Source organism: Sabethes cyaneus, chromosome 1 (assembly GCF_943734655.1).
Source record: "Sabethes cyaneus chromosome 1, idSabCyanKW18_F2, whole genome shotgun sequence".
Taxonomy (NCBI): domain Eukaryota; kingdom Metazoa; phylum Arthropoda; class Insecta; order Diptera; family Culicidae; genus Sabethes; species Sabethes cyaneus.
The window spans coordinates 171,873,667-171,894,396 of record NC_071353.1 but is presented as its reverse complement, the minus strand read 5'-3'; the positions used below and the strand labels follow the sequence as shown (position 1 = coordinate 171,894,396).

Genomic DNA, 20,730 nt, shown 5'->3' with positions numbered 1-20,730 from the left:
ACTCAAAGAACTAATACAAAGATTAGACATCTTCACGCGGAACGTATCCTTCGCATAAAAAGCGACTTGAGTGTACTTCGTTTTAGCAGTGTCAATAGTGATATCCAATACTGCTGCTTCCAATTTACAAGTCCTCTTCCGTTACTATACGGTTGATACCGATAATGCGAAGCATGTGAGATCTCATTTTATTAGTCTCGTTCCTCTCCACCTTCCAAGGTAATGTTGAATTTCAGCTTAGAGACTGTATTCCCTTGCTTCAGTCCATCCAACGCAACGTCACGAAAGTGCTAAGGTTCCGCTCGCCATTCTGACGCATGACTATCTGCCATAGTTAATTTCGTTTGACTGGATCATACACCGCCTTAAAGTCAACCAACAGACGATTGTATTCCCGGAAGTTGCCTAGAAATTGAATTGACGCAGGGTCCAGCATGGAGCGACACTCGCGAAAAGCAGCTTGGTACTCGCCGACGAAGGACTGCGCTGCTAACGGTCTCAGTTTACCAAACAGGATACGCGAGAACGCCTCATACTGAACTGAGCAATGTTACTCCGCGACAGTTTGTTCACTCGAATAAATGCATTTTTTAAAAATAGGGCGAATGAGACCATCCAAGGACATTTGTTCTTGCGCCCAGATTCTGACAATAATCCAGCAAGTCATATTCTGCCGGTCGTTCCGAGACAGACGCTGTTTGAACCACCCCTAACCAGGGAAACAGAGGCTAAAACACGAACATGCGCTGGGTTCTATCATCGATGAAGATTAAGAGGACGAAGGAATCCTCCTCATTGATCCACCTGAAATTTTACTGTTTCGAACATTAGCATTGTAGATAAATACAGTAATCTTATGCTAGATTTCCATTGATCTGCATATTATCTAGCTAAATCGGTTGCCAATTTCCGTATGCTTTCAGCATTCAACCGATACAGGCGCTTGTGTTAGAACTGACCATTGATGTGACTCCTAGCTGCTACCGGTTTACCCTCCATTTTGCAGTATCATTAATTGCAATATCTATTATGCTACCATCATTACTTTACCAATCCCCAAGATCTTCCACTGACGAACTGACATGACACACAGAAGAAAATCTTTTAAAAACCATCGTGCTATACATATTTTGCTTGCACACTAGCACCCTCTGTTATGCGTGTTGCGGAGCAGCCTTGCATTTGCAGGGCTTTAAACTGTACGATTTTTACAATTGTATGGTTTTATACAGAAAACTCGAGGCAACACTCGAGCGCCGCCGCGGTAAAGCCATGTTGCGAAACATGCTCTTTAGAAAAAATGAGTGGGTTTTGAATGGACAATGGAATTAACGCGAGTGTCTCGTCTGTTTATCTGTGAATCTTCCTACAAAGCTTTCGTTCGCATCATGCGTAGGTACATAAGTGGCATGATCGTAAGAAAATTCAATCATCTACTTCTCCCAAAGCAAACATTCAAAAACTGTGCAGAATATGTCGCCCGTCTTTGTTCTCTTACGGCTTTTTTCAAACGTGAAGTGAATGGTTTCGAACCTTCGGACAACCCCGGACAATAAGAAATGATTTGGTGTAAGTGCTTTTGACAAATCGTCATCGATGAGGAGCTTTCGCTCCCGTGAGCATGCTACTCAGTACTTCTTTAAATGGTATACCTAAAGGACAGTTGGCTATTAATTTTTTTTTCACGCTTCGAAATTACCGCTCCCAGCTACCGCCCATATGGGCAGTCAGTGAAGCTCCAACTTGTCTCATCGATTACGAAGTTACGGCTTGGTTGGCCGCAGTCAACTGCTGGAAGCTAGCGCCAATGAAATTCAGATCGCTCTTGGACTACCAAAATCCGAATTAAGGTCTTCTATTTTGACGTAGGACTACGTCTTTATTTACTACACTGGGACAGGGTAGCACTTTGTGAAAACGGTAATAACTATTAAACTGCTAAACTAAATTGAACAATTTATATATCGTTGGATAAATAAAACGACCAACAATTTTATGGAGGGGGTAATAGAGTAATTTTGTGGAGGGCGTAAGAGAGGGGGGGAGGGGGGAGAGGGGGGTGCCATATTTTCTGCTATAAAACAAGCGCACAGTGATCCGGTTTTGAAAAAGTGCGGACATTAGCAATTGGGTAAAAAATGCCTAGTTTTTCAAGGGTAGGGTCTTCGGAGAAGTGAGCGTGAGTATGTTTGTATGTTCCACTATAACTCCAGAACGCCTTGACCGATCTCTACCAAACTTGGCACACATGTTCCTTGATATAACAGAATCAGCACTGGGGGGTTGACAAAGGGGGGGTTCGTAACAGGGGAGGAGGCCATAACTCCGAAATGCCTGGACGGTTATTCATCAAACTTGGCATAAAAGAAACAGCACTGGGGGGTAACAAAAAACGAGGGAGGGAGGTTGCCAGATAGGGTGGGGGAGGGTTCCTAATAGGGGGGTGGCATAACTCCCCTTGTACACCAAGAAATCAGTATTTAAAACTGTATATTTCAACTCATATTATACTGGACTAGGTGATTGCCCGATCTCACTCGGGACCCCTTGTCACTCAGTCATTTGTACATCTGTTTTTGTAACGAAAACTCTTATAATGCAAGAAACAAAACCCTTTTTTTTCATTTGAATATGTCTACTCCCTTTGTCAGTTCCTCTCACGTTGTCCCCCAACCACTTCTAAATCGGTCTTCTTCTCGGTAATCCCTATAAATCGACACAAAGCCTTTTTAACGTTTTGTTATCGTTCCAAATGCAAGAGAAACGCACCCCTTTACTCATTTGAACCTTTCTCTGCCCTTGAAAGAGACCGTCTTCCTCTTTTATCAACCTCCCGGTGCTGATTTTTTTATGTCAAAAAACATGTGTTTAACAAACGACGTTTGATGAAGAACAGTCCAGAAGCTCCGGAGCTATGGCGGAAGATACACTCACCCTTCTGTCACGCAGCTAATTATGCACCGGCTTGCTCAATAAAAATCACTATAATGGAAACGAAACAAAGCTTTATTTACCATATAGTCCTCCTCGGTGAACCCCCTCTTTTCTCAAAGTCAGTTGCACAACTGCAATAGATTTGAATGCAAGAGAAACGCAACCGCTTTTAGTTATTTATCTCTCCCCCCTTGTTAGGCATTTCTCCCTTTTGTCAACTTCCCAGTGCTGATTCCCTTATGTCAAGGAACATGTATGCCAAGTTTGATGGAGAACCGTCCTGCTGTTTCGCAGTTATGGCTTTCCCCCCTGTTATGAACCCCCACCAACCTCCTCTTGTCAACCCTTCAGTGCGGATTCCCTTATGTCAAGGAACATGTATGCCAAGTTTGGTGAAGAACCGTCCAGGCAGTTCGGAGTTATGGACGGGAGGTCCACTGTAGATATGAACCAGTGATTATTGAACTACAAAGAAAACGTAGTTCTCAACACAATCAACATACAGAACGTTTAATAATTAGCACATGGAAATTGAACAAAACAGAAATGCATTGTGCTAGATTTTGTTTTCAAGTTTCAACTTGATTTATGCAGTATTGATTGAAAAAGCTTACGTGTAAAGAAGCTCGAGTCTAAAGGCCTTGACACATGGCATACGGAATTTTAGTCGTTGCGGAAATTTGAGTTTTTCCACGAATTTTCCGTCAATTTTCCGCAGTGTATTAAAATCCGTATGCAAGGTGTTAGGACCTTGATTCTTATGATCTTCCCGTAAAAAAATTTACATTAAATTTTGTAGTAAAAACAATGCGTCTACAACAATTTTTATTGTGGAGAATGAAACTTATGGTAAGTTTATCGTAAAAGTGCCCCATATTTTAGTTCTATTTATATTTTTATTTCTCATTTTTTGAAATAAAATCGGCCATATTTTATCACAAATTTACTGCCTTTTTCATTTATATTTTAATCTATACCTATAAAGAAGGATTTCTGTCTGTCTGTCTGTCTGTCCGTATGTTCCTTATAGAATCGAAAACTACTGAACCAATCGGCATGAAAATATGCATGTAGAGGTTTTTTGGGGCCAGGAAAGGTTTTAGTGATGGTTAGAAACCCCTCCCTCCACTAAGAGGGGGGGCTCCCATACAAATGAAACACAAATTTCTGCATAACTCGACAACTAATCAAGCAAATAGAACAAAATATGGCATGTGGGTGTTTTCGGTGACAAGAATTTATTCTATGGTAAATTGAGACCCCTCCTCTCTTTATAAGGGGAATTATAACTCCTCTCCTCTTTAAAAGGGGGGGCTTCCATACAAATTTCCTCATAACTCAAGAACTAATCAAGCAAATGGAACCAAATTTTGCATGTGAAGGTTTTCGAGGGCAAGAATATTTTCTATAGTAAATTAGGACCCCTCCCCACTTTAAGAGGGGGGGGGGGGGCTCCTGTACCAAAGAAACACAATTTTCCTCATAACTCGAGCAGTAATTAAGCAAATGGAACCAAATTTGGCATGTGGGTGTTTTTGGAGACAAAAATTTTTTCTATGATGAATTGGGACCCCTCCCCGTTTTAGAAGGGGGGGGGGGGATCCTATACACATGAAGTACAAATTTCCTCATAACTGAAGAACTAATCAAGCAAATGGAACAAAATTTGGCATGTGAAAGTTTTCTTAGGCATGAATATTTTCTATGGTGAATAAGGACCCCTCCCCACTTTAAGAGGGGGGGCTCCTATACAAACGAAATACAAATTTCCTCATAACTTCAAGAACTAATCAAGCAAATGGAACAAAATTTGGCACGTGGGTGTTTTTGGAGACAAAATTTTTTTCTATGATGAATTGGGACCCCTCCCCACTTTAGGAAGGGGGGCTCCTATACACATGAAATACAAATTTCCTCATAACTGAAGAACTAATCAAGCAAATGGAACAAAATTTGGCATGTGAAAGTTTTCTTAGGCATGAATATTTTCTATGGTGAATAAGGACCCCTCCCCACTTTAAGAGGGGGGGCTCCTATACAAACGAAATACAAATTTCCTCATAACTTCAAGAACTAATCAAGCAAATGGAACAAAATTTGGCACGTGGGTGTTTTTGGAGACAAATTTTTTTTCTATGATGAATTGGGACCCCTCCCCACTTTAGGAAGGGGGGCTCCTATACAAATGAAACGCAAATTTCCTCATAACTCGAGAATTAATCAAGCAAATGGAACCAAATTTGGGATGTGAAAGTTTTCTAGGGCATGAATATTTTCTATGGTGAATAAGGACCCCTCCCCACTTTAAGAGGGGGGGCTCCTATACAAATGAAATACAAATTTTGCTCATAACTCGAGAGCTAATCAAGCAAATGAAACCAAATTTGGCATGTGAAAGTTTTCGAGGGCAAGAATATTTTGTATGGTGAATTAGGACCCCTCCCAACTTTAGGAGGGGGGGCTCCTATACAAACGAAATACAAATTTCCTCATAACTCGAGAACTAATCAAGCAAATGGAACCAAATTTGGCACGTGGATGTTTTTGGAGACAAAATTTTTTTCTATGATGAATTGGGACCCCTACCCACTTTAGGAGGGGGGCTCCTATTCAAATTAAATTCAAATTTCCTCATAACTCGAGAACTAATCAAGCAAATGGATCCAAATTTGACATGTAAGTGGTTTTGGACGCAAGATTTTTTTCTATGGTGAATTGAGACCCCTCTCTTCTTTAGAAAGCGAGTTATGGCCCATCTCCCCTTTAAGAGGGTGGGATTCCTTACAAATGAAATGCAAATTTCCTCTTATCTCGAGAACTAATCAATCAAATGGAACCAAATTTGGCATGTGGGAGTTTTAGATGGCAGAAATTTTTTCTATGGTGAATTACGACCCCTTCCCCTTTTAAGAGGGGAGCTCCCATACAAATGAATTTCAAATTTCCTTATAACTTGAGAACTAATCAAACAGATGGAACCAAATTTGGCATGTGGGAGATTTTGGAGTCTTGAATTTATTTTACGATAGTTAGAGACCTCTCACCCCTGTGGTAGGGGGATATGGACTCTCACACAAATAAAACAGAAATTTTTGCGAAACTCAAAAACTAATCGAACTCGAGAAATTCGAGACTCTTCCATAAAACATTAGTCATTACAAGACCACAAAAACTATCTATAGTAACACTAGATCATTCGGGACGAGACGGTCGCGAGTGTTGCCGGTGACCCGCCGTCGGAAGCGCCGCCCACTGGGGGGCTTGCAAAACTCGAGATTGTGACAAAGATCATTCGAGATTCATGATTTATGTACAACACAGGTTAATTTGTGGCAATACGAAGTTTGTCGGGTCAGCTAGTTTTCCATAAAAGGACGATAACATTTATGGTAAATGAAAATTTTTGTTCACAAAAGAATAGATTTTTTTTATTGTTAAGATACTTAACAGCCCGTCATTTTTATGGTAGAATCTCTCGAAACCATGAAAGTTATGGTAGACTACAATTAGTTTGATGGTTTGGTTATCATTTTTAACGATAAATTTTATTGTTTTTACCGTATTTTGTATGCTGCTGTTACCATAATTTTTATCTTCATGTTATGGTTATTTTTTCCGAGTTGTCTACTGCAAATTATTATCGACTGCAAGAAAGTCCCTTTCGCTTGACGATTCTTCTCTGCCCAGAGTTTCGTGGTCTAACAAGAGCACCTCAGCTTGGCCGTCTACTTCAACACAACATAAGACCATTCCGACGCGATGTGATTCGTAAAATTTTCAGAAGGAGAATTCATTTCCATACCTTCTAACATTTTCCGTACATTTCCATACCTTCTATCCGCCTTCGGTGGACAAGCATGGACATGTTCATACCCCCCACCCCCCTCTAAGCTGTCCAAGTGATATATGGATGGCCCCAAAGTACAATTAACAGACATAATATTAAAACTTGCTGAATAACTTAGTCACAAACGTATTTTTTGCTAGCGGGAGCAAACTGACAATGAAGGTCGGGTTCCCGCCGTAATGGAACACGCTGGAATGTGTCTAATGTCAGCATTTTTTCGAAACTGTAAGCTGTGGTAAGAGCTGTGAAAGTAAACTAGTAAAACGTTCTCAGAGCAAGAGACAGTGAATCGACGCCACTAACTTACGTTGTTGCCTGTTGCCATTCATGTCAAAGGAGAAGGATATTCGAATGGCACGTCATATTTGCGATGAACGTGCTTTGGCTTTTTTGTTAATATTTGTAACCAATGGCCCTTTTACAGGCCACAAGCGAACGTTAAAGTAAGATTATTGAAACATGTCAAGCTACGCATAATCTATTTAATACAATAATCTGTGGGCTAGTCATTCATTACTATTTCAACCTTCATGATGCACACAAGTGGTTTTCAAAAGAACTACTTGTACTTATGAACCCCCGTCCACGTATTTTCAAAGCCACAATTGTATTCAATGAAGAATTGAATATGAATATTTCGGTCTTCTCTTTTAAACATTCACTTAAACAATGGCACTCACAGATTCTTGTAAACATACTTATGCCAGAAATGCAGTTTACATTAGTCTTTGATCTGATGATCTGATATAGACCTACGTCACCCTTTCATACAACCCTTAGGGCTGTATACCTTGTAGTTTTTACGTTCAGAATTCGAATTAACGTCCTTTCTTTTTACAACCTATTTTTTACGTTCCCCCTATACTCAAACCCCTTACGTTCTGATAATAAACCGAGAAGAGATGATCGTATGTATTCATAGAAGATTCCCTCCCCATGCTCGGGTACAAGACTGCAGGACGCTGCCGGGTATAGCACGACTGTTCTAACAGGCTCAGAGGCTTAGTAGCTGCAAGTGAATGGCTTCTAGGTGACAAGCGACGAAACGGCGATCGATGCACTAGACCAGGTAAGTTGGTCAGGATCAATGTAGCTGACATCCATATCATTGAACCGTTAACAATGTTCAGAACGCTAACGTTTTGGTGGGCATGAAAGCGAGGTTCGTTAGGTCGGCTAGCTATGGAGCCTTGATTGCGTTAGAAATTACCGAATAACCAACTAGCTTCACATCAATGATTGAAACAACTTCAACTAGCTGAGCTGACAAGCAAGCATAATTTTACGCTCATATACTCCAAACACTCGTCGATCTGCTTCCTTCAGCCGCTCTGATTCACGTCCGTAAAGGGACTCCCCTGTAGAGCGTCAATTTTGTGCGAGTTTCCAAACCACGGGACTTCAACTGGTTACAAAATCCGTAGAAAGTCCGATTCGCAGCTGCAATTCGTCAATTTACTTCGCGGTTTACATAGTTGTCTCTTGTTACAAGCGTACCAAGGTATTCAATTTCCTCCCCTATGTCATATCATTTCCCATCCAGTTCCACCTCGGCACCAACACCATTTGGATTTCCACACGTTCTCCGTCAGCAAACATGTATACGTAGTCCCATACCTTTCCACGTTTGCTCTTCGTGTTGCACCTTCCAAGGAAATGAGGAATAACAGGTTAGAGAGTGCATCTCTTTGCTCCAGTTTGGCTGCATGATTTGGACCCATCCAGCGGCGCACGAGTTTCGTCCGAAAACCATGTTCCAGCAAGCATTATCTGCCACAGCTCATTTCGTTTGACTGAATCGTACGTTGCCTTAAAGTCAGAAACAGATTATGAGTCTGCAAGTTGTAATTTGTTTGTTTGTTAATTGATGCAGCGTAAACGACTGATCTGACCGACGAAGGACTCCGCTATCGGTCTTAGTCTACAGAACAAGATACGGGAGAGCACATTATAGGCAGAATTCAGCAAGTCCTCTGCCATTTGTTCTTCCTCCCAATATTTATACGTTGTCTAAAATTCATTAGAATATTGCGTGCTTATAGCACGCTTAAGTGTAGTTTTACGTTCACTATCGTGAGGACTTAAAAAGTCGGTCGTGAAAAAGGAGGACGTTAATTCAAATTTCAGACGCAGAAAAGTGGACGTAAAAGAAATCACGCAAAAAGTAACTTAAGTGTACCACTTGAGTTGTAGGTGTTTATCGCTGATTATCGCTGAAAAACAACCAACTCGCTTGAAGTTCCTGGAATAATGCAGGAAAAAAAAACGGTTGCAACACATACGTCAATCGTCGATCAGCATTTGTCGAGTGGCATGTTGTCGTGTGTGTGCCGTGTGTCCACCGAGAAACTTCTCCAGCTGTGGACGCAGAGTGAAGTAATTGCCCGATGGCGCAACCGTTGGTAAACAAGACATGACAAGACAGAAACCGACCGACCGCCGCAATGTTCTTATCTTTTCTGCGGCCAGTAGTATCATTAACAACTGATTTAGCAGATGTTTGAGTTTGTTTATAGCTTGGAATGGAATGTCCGGAATGTAGTAAGTTCTGTGGGAATTACCTGCCTGCCACCATTTGCAAGCTACGCTTGCAAACAAATTGTCGTATCAAAGCTATTTGTTCAATCAAATATGTTCATGGCGTGAGGTCGCCTTTGCCCCTGGCATGGCATGAAGTCGTACGCCAATGCCACACATGGTCAGTCCTTGCATGTTGCGTGTATCACCGCCGCAGCGACGACGACGACGAAGCTAAAGGCCATAATAGCAAAGCAATGAACAAAATTGGTTGCTTCCTACCGCCGCTCCGCTCCGCCCCGGTGGTATTGATTGTCATTCTAGTGATAATTGCCCGCGGTTTGCTGGTTGGTTGGTTCGCTGATTGATTGGTGTCGTGTGGGCGACCTACACAACTAGAACGATATTATTATTCCGGCACGTGACAAAGTTTAGCCCGATGTATGCTCTGCCTGCCCAGCGAGGAGCAACACACAATTGCGCTTCGATTCCGCCGTTCGACGACTTTATTCCTTTCACTTTAAGTTCATAACTATTATTCTCGTTTCAATAGACAGATAATGTTCATTAAGATACTCTGATTGTTCTTTTTTTACTATTGAACAATCTAAGTGATCACATATTCCACAAAGGAATTGTTTGGTAGATCAAGTTTCTGAAAATTATCTTGAGAGTTTGTTGAAAACTCACAATTATTGTCAATTTAAAACAACCCTCAAATGAGATTGAATAAAAAAGCACAATCTTTGCCAAAATTCGTTCCATTATGGTCAAAACCTGAGAGTTGAAACTGAACATTGGCAGCAGGCAAGCAGAAAATAGGATTTCAATCGAAATCGTACGCCAACTGTGCTTGGCTGAGGCTGAGCGATATTTTTCGGGTGCATTTGGAAAGAGCCATGAAACGAGGAGAAAAGAAAAAAATCTTATCTTAATTTTTGTTTTATAACCCCGACTATCGAGATAAAGAAAAACTCACCACGGTCGTGGTTGATGCACGCCGCGAGATTTTTCAGAATGTCCTTCTCATTGAAATGATCTTCAAAACTTTTGTAATCCGCCTTGCCGCATAATCGTAAAGCTGCATTTCGATTGGTAACAGGCGGAATGTAACTTGTTCTTAACTGTTGCTCGATGTTTCCTACGAGCACATGTTGCCAAAAATTTGCCCAGACTAAACTGGAAAAAATAATAGATCGTATTTGTAAATGTGCTTTGACCTGGACATTTTGTACTACTTCAGTTACTTCTGTGGCAGTTATGCACTGTGCCAAGATAGATATACAAAGTAGTTTGAGCGCAGTACGACGTGGGCATTCGCGGTAGTCGACAAAAGCTTTAAACCATAGTGTCGCACCCGCCTCGCAACCCTCGAGACCAAAGAACTAGTGCGCAGTATTTATAACGGGTGAAATGTTGTGTGAAAATTATTTAATATAGTATTAGAATTGACCTAATTTTCGCATCTGCTACCTTAGCGACTCGCAATCGACTTGCCCGTAATTATTGTTTGTAGAATACTCCTTCGGCATTCGAACCCGGTCTGGTATCCCGCCAAAGTCCCCTCACTTATTCTAAGCACCCCGCCGACCCAATCAATCCGACATTTTTCGGAGATATTTGCGATAACTATTATAAATAGGGATAAGCCAGAGAAACATTCATCTATTAATCATCAGACCCCCAGAGATTATTCTTAAACGGAATAAAAGCAAACGGAAGTAACCACAAAAGTATTTTGACATATATCCACATTCAGAAGTAAACATGACCGCTGTTCATTTACTGATTAGTTAAAAACCCTACACCACCCACGTCAAGTTCAGTTTTATCGTAGGGAATTCAATTACCGTCCAAAATTGGAATTATGCTCTTTCGTTTTGCGTATGTAATTTTAATTAATATTCTCTGTTTTCTATAGCCTGAGACCGCTAGTGCAGTTCTTCGTCGTCGATTATAAAGCTGGTTTTCGTGATGGTCGCTCCACGACGGATCAGATATTTACCATGGGTCTAGTAACTGACGAGTTCCGGAAGTACAACTGGCAGACTCACCATCCGTTTGTGAACGTTAAGGCGGCGTACGATTCAGTCAAACAAAATGAGCTGTGCCAGATAATGCTAGATGCATTGTCTTAGAAAGTGCAATACGAAGAACAAACGTGGAAAGGAACGAAACTATCAACATCATCAATGATGTCGACATAATCGGAATCCACCGTAGAGCAGCGGAAGAGGCCTTTAGGCGTTTTAAATTGGACGCAACGAGATTGGGACTTACCATTAACACCGCCAAAACTAAGTACGCGGTTGCTAGGCAGAGAACGTGGCAGTCCATTTGGTGTTGGTGCCGAGGTGGAACTGTATATGCGGAACCACATGAAGTAATGGAGGAATTTATATGGCTTGGTACGCTCGTAATATTTGACGATGTGAGCCGCGAAATAAAACGCCGAATTGCAGGCGTGAATCGGGCTTTCTATGGAACACTTTGCCAGCTGAAGTGCCGTAGTTTGCAAATTCCCACAAAACTTTACCTTTACCTAAACAAATAAAACCCAAAATTCTGCATAACTCGAGAGCAAATCAAGCAAACGGAACCAAATTCGGCATGTGGGCGTTTTTGGAAGTAGTATTTTTTCCTATAGTGGTTCGAGACTCCCCCCATCTAGGAGGGAACAGAAACAAAACACAAACTTCTGCATAGCTCAAAAAATAACCATTCAAATAGAACCAAGTTTGAACGGGATATAAAAATACAAAAAGTTTAAAAAGGAAAATGAGACAATAAAAGAGGGAAAATGAGGCAAACACGGAGAGGCTGGACCGAAAAGGAGAAAAACAAAAGAAAAAAGGACAGAAAAAGAAAAAAATAAGAGAGCAAAAGAGAAAGAAAAATGAAACAGAAAAAGAAAAAAAAAGAAAATATTAAAACGGAAGTCAAAAGGGATAAAACGGAAAAGAAAATCGAAAACTTAATTGAAAAGGAAGTGAAGTGAGACATAGAGAGGAAGAACGGAACAGACGTAAATGAAACGCGGAATTGAAAACGAAGTAAAAAGCAAAAAAAGACGAAAACTGGGATCGAAGAAACGGAAAAAAATCGAAACGAGATAAAAATCAGACATGAAAGGAGGAAAAATAGGAAAAAGCATGAGAGAAAATGTGACAAAAAATGAGACGAAAAAAGAGGAACGCGAGAGAAAAATAAAAATGGTATGAAAAAATGAAAAAACAAAAAATGACGAAACGAAAAAATGAGACAAAAATAAAAAAAAGCTAAAAAAGAAAACGAAAAAAAGAAACGACGAAAAAAGAAAATGATGTCGAAAAAGATAAAGATCAGAAGAGAAGGAAAATGAGAGAAAAAAACGAAAAACCTTTAAGAAAACGAGAAAGAAAATGAAAAAACTGAACAGAAATGGAGAAAAAGAGACGGTATTCAGGACTCAAGAAAAGCGCGAAAAGCGGTACACGAAAAAAAGTCAAAAGAAACAGGAAAAGAAACAACTGGCAGAAATAAGGAAACACGAGAAAGACAAAAAGGGGCAAACCGTTAGAGGAAAAGATGAGAAAGATGCGACACAAGAACTGGAAAACTGGGGAGGAAAGAAAAAAACGGAAGCTTTTTGCTCCGATTTTTTAATCCAATCCTAGTCGGTCCAAGTTATTTTATAGATCCAACCAACCCCTTTTGGTCCTTCATGAACAGCATTGACATGAAAGTTGCTAGGTAGATAAATTCGATTCTGCAGTAATTCTACTTGCATACAATGGGAAACCCTTGAGGCTGCCCTCATACATACATACATACATAAAATTCTGCGATCTCATTTGGTGGCAAAATGGAAAATGGAGCGTGGAGCAGACGCATTGCCGTGGGCTGGGCACATGACCAGAATGTCCGACAAATTTGAAATTTTGTGTGCAGGGGGTTCGAACCAAGGGAAGGTTTTTATGATGGTTTAAGACCTCTCCCCCTCTGGGACGGGGGGCACCCATACAAATGCAACACGAATTTCGGCATAACTCGCGAGCTAATCATGCAAATGGAACCAAATTCGGCATGCGAGCGTTTTTCGAAGCAGGATTTTTTTCTATAGTGGTTCGAGACCCCTCCCCACCCAGTCGAGGGTGAGGCTCAAATAGAAATACATAAAACACAAGTTTCTGCATAACTCCAAGACTAACCAACCAAATGGAACCAAATTTGAACGGGACATAACAGTAGAAAAGAGTTGAAAAAGAGGATAATGGGAAAGGAAAACAGGAAAAATGAGGGAAAAAACGAGTAAGCTGGAGAGAAAAAAAGAAAAACAGAAAAGGAAAATATAAGACAGCAAAAGAGTAAAAATATGGAAGTCAAAAGGGATAAAACGGAAAAGAAAAACAAAAACTTAATAGAAAAGGAGGAGAAGCAGGATGCAAAGAGGAAGAACGGAGCAGACGAAAACGAAAACCGGAATAGAAAATGATGCAAGAAAGGGAATACGAAAAACAATGTTATCTGTTGTAGAAACCAAAAGGAAAAACAGTGAGAAACAGAGAACAAAGAAACCCGATAGAGGAAATGAGGAAAACGGGAAAAAACGGGATATAAAAATAGCAGAGTTGGTAAAAAAAGAAAACGAGAGAGATAAAGAGGGAAAATGAGACAGAAAAATTACGACGTTGAGCAGGAAAAAATGAAGAATGAACAAAAGAAGTAAAATGAAAGAAAAGAAGGAAATTAAAGAGGAAGAAAAGAAGGAAACCATAAAGAAAACGAAAATAATGAAGGTAAACAGGACAGAAAAGGAAAAAGCGGGACAAAAAATGAGAAAACAAAGAAACGAAAGAAGAAAAAACGAGAGCAATGAAAACGGAAGACAAAAGGAATAAAACGAAACGAAGAACAAGAACTTAATAGAAAAGGAGACGAAATGAGACATAAAGCGGAAGAACGGAACAGACGTAAATGAAACGCGGAATTGAAAACAAACGAATTAAAAAGCGAAAAAAGGCGAAAACTGGGATCAAAAAATCTAAACGAGATAAAAATGAAACAGGAAAAGAGGAAAAACAGAATAGAGCATGAAGGAAAACGTGGCAAAAATGGGATGGAAACAGAGGAACGCGATAGAAAAAGAATAAAAATGGCATGAAAAAATTAAAAACACATGACAGAATGGGAGGAAAAACAAAACAAAAATAAGAAGCCGAGAAAAGAAAATAAGAAAATGGCGCAAAAACGAGGAAAGCTATCGAAAAAGATGAAGATCACGAAAAAGAAGGGAAATGAAAAAAAAGAACGAAGAATCATAAAGAGAACGAGAAAGAAAATGAAGTAAGTTGGACAGAAATGGAGAAAAAAAAACGAAAAATATAATAGAGAAAGAAAAGATTAAAAACACTAAAAAGACGAACATCAGGACCCAAGAAGCGCGAAAAACGAGACACGATAAGTAAAAAATAAACAGCGGGCAGAAATGAGGAAACCTCGTATTTTCTTATTTCTGCCCGATGTTTTTTTTTGATTTTGAAAAAGAGGGCAAACGAAGCAACAAAAGGAATACGAAACAGAAAACAAAAGAAAAATAAGGAAAAGAATAGTGCGAGATAAAAGTAAACCGATAAAGGCAAAAAGGAGAAAGATGAGACAGAAGAAACAGAAGAATGGGACAGAAAAAAGAAAAAAACGGTAAAAGGTAAAAAGAAAACTAAAAAGTATAAGAAGAAAATTAAATTAAAGGTGAAAGTAAACTGAAAGGTAAGGAAAGACTGAGATAAATGGTAAAACGGAAGAGAAAAAGGCGACAAATGAAAAGTAAAAAAGGAAAACTGGAGAGGAAAGGTAAGAACGGAAGCCAAAAATAGAGTGAACGTGACAGAAAAGACAAAAAAAAACGTGGCATCAAAAAGAGAAATTAATAGAACATACGAAGACAAAAGTGAGAAAGAAGGAAGCCAAAAAGAAAAAAGCCAAATAAAAGAAATGGAAACGGGACAAAAAATGAGACAGAAAAAGAAGAAAAACGGGCCTGAAAACGGGAAAATCACATGAAAGTGAAGCGACTAAAAACGGAACAGAGGAAAATCAGGACTCGAAAAAAGCGCGAAAACAAAAGGAAAGTGGAAACACTGGGTGGAAAAAGAAAACAAAATGAGAGAAAAAGAAAGGAAAACAAAGCAAAAAAGAGAATGCGGAACAGAAAACAAAAGCAACTAAAAGGAAAAAAAGAATAGCGAGAGAGAGAAAAGAAAACCGATAGAGGAAAACGAGAAAAGTTGGGACACAAAATAGGTTAAAAAAGAGGAAAAGAAAAACGGTAAGGTAAGGTAAGACTAAAAGGTTAAATGTGAAGGAACGAAAAGCGTAATTGAAAAGGAGGTGAAGACAAAAACTGCGCCGAAAAAAAAACTTAAAATGGAAATAGGACAAAAAATGAGACAGGAAAACAAGGAAAACATGCCTGAAAAACGGAACAGAGGAAAATTAGGACTGAAGAACCACACGAAAATCGGGATCGGGCAAGAAGACAAAAGGAACAAAGAGGAAATAGCGGGCAGAAAAAGGAACAACGAAAAGGGAAAAGTTGAGCGTGAGATATAATAGAAAACCGATAGAGCAAAAGAGTAAAATGGGGAAGAAAAAGGGTCAAATCTATACCTATAAAAATGGACTTCTGTCTGTCTGTCTGTCCCTATGTTCCTTATAGAACCAAAAACTACTGTACCGATCGGCGTGAAAATTTGCATATAGGGGTTTTTGGGGCCAGGGAAAGTTCTTATGATGGTTAGAGACCTTTCCCCCAACTAAGAGGGGGGGGGGGTTCCCATACAAATGAAACACAAATTTCTGCATAACTCGAGAACTAAACAAGCAAATGGAACAAAATGTTACATGTGGGTGTTTTTGGAGACAAGAATTTTTTCTATGGTGAATTGAGACCCCTCCCCACTTTAGGAGGGGGGGCTCCCATACAATATAACTACAAATTTCCTCATAACTCGAGAACTAATCAAGCAAATGGAACCAAATTTGACATGTGGGTGTTTCTGGAGATAGGAATTTTTTCTATGGTGAATTTAGACCCCTCCCCACTTTAGGATGGGGGGGGGGTTCCCATACAAATGAAACACAAATTTCTGCATAATTCGAGAACTAATCAAGCAAATGGAACCAAATTTGACATGTGGGTGTTTTTGGAGATAAGAATTTTTTCTATGGTGAATTGAGACCCCTCCCCACTTTAGGAGGGGGGGGGGCGTCTCCTATACAAATGAAATACAAATTTCCTCATAACTCGAGAATTAATCAAATGGAACCATATTTGGCATGTGGGTGTTTTTGGAGGCTTGAATTTTTTCTATAATGAACTGAGACCCCTTACCTTTTTAGGAGGAGGGGCTCCCATACAAATTAACTACAAATTTCCTCATAACTCGAGAACTAATCAAGCAAATGGAACCAAATTTGACATGTGGGTGTTTTTGGAGATAAGAATTTTTTCTATGGTGAATTGAGACCCCTCCCCACTTTAGGAGGGGGGGGGCTCCTATACAAATGAAATACAAATTTCCTCATAACTCGAGAATTAATTAATCAAATGGAACCATATTTGGCACGTGGGTGTTTTTGGAGGCTTGAATTTCTTCTATGACGAACTGAGACCCCTTACCTTTTTAGGAGGGGGGGCTCCCATACAAATTAACTACAAATTTTCTCATAACTCGAGAACTAATCAAGCAACCGGAACCAAACTTGACATGTGGGTGTTTTTGGAGGCTTGAATTTTTTCTATGATGAATTAGGACCCCTTGCATTTTTAGGAGGGGGGCTCCCATACAAATGAAACACAAATTTCTGCATAACTCGAGAACTAATCAAGCAAATGGAACCAAATTTGACATGTGGGTGTTTTTGGAGATAAGAAGTTTTTCTATGGTGAATTGAAACCTCTCCCTGCTGTAGGAGGGGGGCTTCCATACAAATGAAATACAAATTTCCTCATAACTCGAAAACTAATTAATCAAATGGAACCATATTTGGCATGTGGGTGTTTCTGGAGGCATGACTTTTTAGGAAAACGGTTTTTGGGGGTAGAATTTTTCTACGGCGGTTCGAGAACCGTGTCCCCTCGAGAAAGGGGATAATTTCATACAAATAAAACACAAATTTCTGCATAACTCGAAAACTAATCAAGCAACTGGAACCAAATTTGGCATGTGGAGGATTTTGAACGCAAGAAATGTTTCTATGGATGTTCGAGACTCGAATCCCCCTCTGTAATATAATCAAAGTCACGCATAAGCTAACGACAGTATTTTAACAAAACACATTCCAAAAAACAACCAGAAACGTCCCAGTTCTATTCAATTGTCATTCATTTAGTTGCAAACGAAAGCCGGGTTCCGTTAGTGTCAAATAAAGTAGCAATACTGTTTCCATAGTTACCAATCATATTGCAGAAATGGTTAAAATTCTTATCAAACTAACAGAACTAACGGTGTCTTAAAAACGTTAATTTTGCATTAAAATTTTATCTTTAAGAGTCAATTTTACAACACGCCTATAACGTAAAATAAGACAGATAATAAATATGTTTTACGCAGCATTTCGCAACAGCATAGCATCAGACTTTTATTACCCACTTTACCTGGCCATCATCGCCGGTTGCTGCGATTGCTTCCGCCGCCGATGTCAAGTGCACAAACAACTTGAACTCGCCCTACCTTTTAGCATTAGCAGCAGCAGTCATAGCCGCCGCGTTGTTACAGGCTATTTAAAACCGAACTTTGGTTTTCTATAAATAAATCAGCACGACGCCAGACGCCACCACCAGCGACAAATACAATGAAAAACTCGAAAAGGCATAGCGAAACAAAAACAGAAAAAAACACCAACCAAACTGCTTGCTTGCTCTCTTGCTTGCTACTAGCTTTCGGCTTACCTGCGTTCTCGTCGTCCACCGTCTCCGCCTGCGACTCGGCGACTTCGCCGAGCACCTCGACGGCAACCGTCGATGCCGTCTCCTCGTCTTCCTCCATCACCGGCGCTACCACCACCACCGGCTGCATTGCTATTTCCGGTTCGGTCTCCAGCGTTGCTCGAAGCAGAATGCACACAACTGGTAGCTCTCGCTTGCGAGTAAGGTGAGGTATCGGTTTTCGGCACGGTTAAACTAATTTGCACTCATCATGCTGTTTGCTGTCCTAACGACCGAGGACCGCGAAGCGGCTACATCCGGATTTGGTTCTTCTTCGTCTTCTGGTTCGGCTGGTTTTGCACTCTCAAACGCTAAAATTTATGTATCTGGTTCGAGCTAAAGCAGTGGGGATTTCCTCCCACAGTACCTACATTCACTGACGACTGATTTGCTTTCTACAGCAGCAGCAGCAGCAACAACAACGGCAAAGTCGTGGGGTGTTAGTTAGTGACTCCCACGTCCACTAATGGCGCCTCAGGCACGATTGCTTATTGCAGTTCAACACTTTGTCCGCGGACGGAGTCCGCAGCAACTCCACACACACACAATCACTTTTGGAATAGGTCAAACACTCGACATAAAATAAAGCTAAACTAAACTTGAACGCAACCGTGCAGCCGCTGTTGAGAAGATTTAATGCTTATATTTTTCCGATCGAACCAAACACTTTGCTAGCTGTAGAGCTCGACTCAATGAAAGTCACGTTCGTTCGGTGAGGACAGCGCAAAAAGCAAACCGTTGTTAGTTGCACTTCGCGACATCGACGACTGACTGATTGAAAAACTAGACTATATGCTGAATGCTGATGCTCTGCTCCTATCGTTACGTTAGGTTTTGTTGTTCAGCAGCAGGCAGGCAGCCGCCTGCATCAACCGAAACGAGCCGTGTGCCATGGTTCAGCTAGAGGTTGTCGTGTTTTGTTTTATATTTATACGAGTATAGAGGTTTGCCTTTCATCGCGAACGATGTTGTTGTTGTTGTTGTTGTCGTGGTCGCCGTCTGGCCTGGCCCGGTAAAATGGATTCTTCGAACCGAGCAAGTGTGTTGTTTTATTATTATTGTTGGAGTGTAATGAGTATAAGAACTCAGTGTGCGTTGACTTCGGAACAGAACTCGCGGTGCTGAAATGTTGTTGGTTGCAATCAATAAACCTAACTCTCTTAGACCGGTACTGTCAATTATTGTGCAATTCAAGAAAAATTCTTTTTTGAAGTTATTCAGTTGCTGAAATCACTTCACAAACTACTATGAAAATCATGAAAATAGATAAAAATAGAGATAAATTTTTTATTAGTGTTATATGAACTGTTTCTACACCTGGCTACCGCTATTTATTTTTGTTTTACGTACATGCAATAATTATTTTATCACCGAGTTGTTCTTAGGTCAACCCACACAACCACTAATTGCGACATTTACAAGGCTGCTCGTTGATAAACCAGCAGGATATTAGCAGCACTCCATCAAAAACTACAAAAGTAAAATTACTTTTTCCTTTTCAATTAATTTTACCAAAATTATTAAATCTCTCAAAACGCAAAACAAACAATGCCCGATTGCTTTGTTTTTATTGCTGTCCCGACCGACAGTGCACTAACACTATCGTCTGATTATGTCACACTTTTGCTTGCCATCGCACTTGTCTGCTTTGGCTCTTGGTTGGCTTTCAGCACCAGCAGCAGCAGCAGCACGAACACAACCGATCGAGAGCAAAAATTCTTGTGAGCCGAACTCCATCAAGTGACGACGGACGACGGCGACGCATTTGATAGTGTTGCAAATTTCGACAAACCAAAACACCTCTTGCATCAAAATCCACACTGCAAACCTACATTTAACAACCGAACACTGTTGCTGGCCACTTCCGGTGCACTTTAACGTCACTTTTGACCGGTTCCGGTCGGATTTACCGAGGAAAAATCAACTTTTTCGGCGAACCACACCGCGAGCCGTAGAGGAACGCAACTTACCACCGCGAGCCGACCAAGAGAAAAATATTTGCGAAACTGCGAGACGATGGTGCGGCTGGTGCGGTAGTGTGAGTGCAACCGGGAACACACACTTTAGCGCGATGTTAGTCGGCGATTTGCGGTTTGACGTTTGATCTCATGGTCGAACGAACTCTTGGTCGAACTGGTCGAAACTCAGAGGAATGCAATGTCGACGGTTAACAGAAAAATCAACGGGTGACTCGTCAAAAAGTTCAAGACAGTCTGCTCTTGAGTCTGATGCATTGTTACACTCAAAATATTCTGCACATAACTAATGGTAAATTTCCATATGAAATCCCAGATGATTATCATGTGCCGCATATAAGCACAATTTGCCTAGAAATACACATAAAAATTATACGGATATAAATAGTATGTGCAATTATACACATAAAAAATATACGCATATGAATAGTATGTGCAAAAGTTTCGCGTACCCATAAATTATAACTGTTTGGCATATAAAGTTCATT

General features: G+C 40.3%; 1 protein-coding gene across 3 annotated transcripts in view; it reads right to left on the bottom strand.

Moving 5' to 3' along the window:
• LOC128732874 (mitogen-activated protein kinase kinase kinase 15) overlaps positions 1-20,196 on the bottom strand; it is a 71,412-nt gene extending 51,216 nt beyond the window's left edge. Inside the window, exons 1-2 of one of the 3 annotated variants that reach the window (XM_053826295.1) lie at positions 20,099-20,196; positions 18,231-18,886 (exon numbers count right to left, since the gene is read on the bottom strand). In XM_053826295.1, coding sequence (XP_053682270.1) covers positions 18,231-18,357 — 127 coding nt within the window. In that variant the 5' untranslated portion in view covers positions 18,358-18,886; positions 20,099-20,196. Of the gene's footprint in view, positions 1-18,230; positions 19,242-20,098 lie in introns of those variants that run through there. The other 2 variants (XM_053826296.1, XM_053826298.1) reach the window with 2 other exon arrangements.
• Positions 20,197-20,730: the final 534 nt, after the last annotated feature.